The sequence below is a fragment of the Adiantum capillus-veneris genome, chromosome 7 (genome assembly GCF_014529385.1).
Source record: "Adiantum capillus-veneris isolate H3 chromosome 7, ASM1452938v2, whole genome shotgun sequence".
Classification (NCBI taxonomy): Eukaryota; Viridiplantae; Streptophyta; class Polypodiopsida; order Polypodiales; family Pteridaceae; genus Adiantum; species Adiantum capillus-veneris.
Genome location: NC_140937.1, coordinates 67,319,752 through 67,321,947, shown reverse-complemented (window position 1 = coordinate 67,321,947; position 2,196 = coordinate 67,319,752). Strand labels below are relative to the sequence as shown.

At 47.1% G+C, this 2,196-nt stretch overlaps 1 protein-coding gene across 1 annotated transcript; it reads left to right on the top strand.

Moving 5' to 3' along the window:
• Window positions 1-1,357: 1,357 nt before the first annotated feature.
• LOC147453998 (uncharacterized) lies at window positions 1,358-1,609 on the top strand. The gene has a single exon (XM_086517242.1). It carries the CDS (start codon window positions 1,358-1,360, stop codon window positions 1,607-1,609), a length of 252 nt encoding a protein of 83 aa, XP_086373368.1.
• The last annotated feature ends 587 nt before the right edge of the window (window positions 1,610-2,196 follow it).

The following is a 2,196-nucleotide window of genomic DNA, read 5'->3' as shown; positions in this document are numbered from 1 at the left end:
CACATACCTATAAATCTTCTTAGTTCATGAAGATTCCTTGGTTTAGGCCATCCTTTTATTACCTCTAACTTTGATGGATCCATTTGGATGCCATCTTGAGAGATAATATGACCTAAATACTGAATCTCTTGCAAGAAAAAATCACTTTTCTTTCGATTAACATAAAGTTTATTCTCTCTCAAAACTTGAAATATTATCTGGAGGTGTTGCTTGTGTTTGTCTAATGAATTAGAGTAGATGATAATATCATCAAAGAACACTCCAGTGAAGGTTTGATGAGGCCTGAATAGCTTCTCCATCAAGCGGTTGAATGTGGCTGGTGTATTGGTCAAGCCAAAAGGCATGACAATGTATTTGTAAAGACCAAATGTGGTGCGAAATGCGGTCTTTACAATGTCTTGATCAACTATCCTTATTTGATGATAGCCACTTGTATGTGCCCGAAATGTACCGCATATGACCGCATTGGGTGTGTCAAGCATGCCTCGTGTACCTTCATGCAGGAATGCACTCTTAGTAGAGGAGATCTCAAAAGGTGTAATTGAAGGGGTATCGGGGATTTCAAAGGGTGTTCCTATTTTGCTATAAAATGGAGGAGTCCTCCTTGTACACATCATCAGGTGTTCAATAAAGCATTAGTCATGGAGTCTGATGTATTCTTGTCTTACTCTTTCGTTCTCCCTCTCTCTCTCTCTCTATCATCTCTGTTGAGGGTTCGTGATGCCCTTAACACTTGGTGACCACGCGCGGAGCGGATTCCCCTTTGGTAATGACAAGCCGGCCATGGCCATGAGTGTTGCTGTGATGAAACCGCATCACCATCGCCTGCTAAGCAACCAAAACACGTCAAACTTTTCTGCCCTTCTCAAGCGAGCCCTTCCTCTCCCTCTTTCCTCGCGCATGAATGCCTGCAATAGTCCATCCGAGGATCAGGCGAGGCGGCTTGCTATGCGATGCCAATATGCGGATGGGCAGGAGTACAGAGAAGGACACAACAAGCGAGAGCAAGAACAAGAGCAGAGATGGCAAACTTAGAGTTAAGGGTAGAGAGGGCAGAGGAACTGAAGAACGTGAAGAAGATAGGGACCATGTATGGGTATTCCTGTCATCCTCTCTGCCAACATCCTCCGCCAGGTTGATGACAGGGGCCACCCCATGTAAGGCATGAACGGTGCCCCCAGCCCGTAACCGTTCCCGTGTAGCGCTCCTTGCTTTGCTACAAGGGCAATCTCTCCTTCTCACTCCGCTTCCTTATTCCGGGCCTGCTCGCCACCAGTAGCACTATTGGCAGAATGGAGGGTGCAATCCATTGTATGCAATGTTCTGTAGCGTACTTGGTTCGAGAGGCAGATTAGATATGAACGCTATAGCTGCAAAGCATAGGGCAGCTAAGTCTGTAGACAGCATTGTAGACTCGTCCAAGGTTGCTGCAAAGACTGCCAAGGAGAAGAGCAAAGAAACCGTAGAGAGTGTGAAGGTGGCTGCGGATAGCCTGAAACGCAAGGGAAAGAATGCCACAAACTCCGCAAATGAGGCATCTGAAGATACCGCAAAGAGCGCAAAAGAGCATGGCGTGCACGCGCACTTGAAGGGGAGTGTTGAAGAGTGATTGGAAGATGCTAAGGAAGACATCCAAAGATGGACACAATGGGCTTATGATAAAGCATAGTCGTTGTACCGCTACTGCCTAGAAAGCCGAAGACTTGGGTAGTCAGCGTACAACAAAGCAAGGATCTCATGAAGCCACGGAGACAGGAAGCAGCACTGCAGACATCTTAAAACAAAAGGCATGATTGGACGTACATGTGAATGATGCGGCGAACTAAGAGCACAAGTTGCAGTATCCAAGGTTTGCGGATCCAAGAAGGAGAATTCTGGTCCGAGTTCGGGTTGTGGCGTAGATGGAGATGATCAGTCAAGGAGCAAACAGCCAAAGTGCCAGTGTGCGGCCTCAATGATCATACTTGCATCACACTTCTCGAGTTTCACAAGAACCAATCAAGGGATGCACTTGAGGGTTCGCACAGTCCACCGTGCGTGCCAGGTGTATGTGCCTGAAATGTACCGCACATGACCGCATTGGGTGTGTCAAGCATCCCTCGTGTACCTTCATGCGGGAATGCACTCTTAGTAGAGGAGATCTCAAAAGGTGTAACTGAAGGGGTATCGGGGATTTCAAAGGGTGTTCCTATTTTC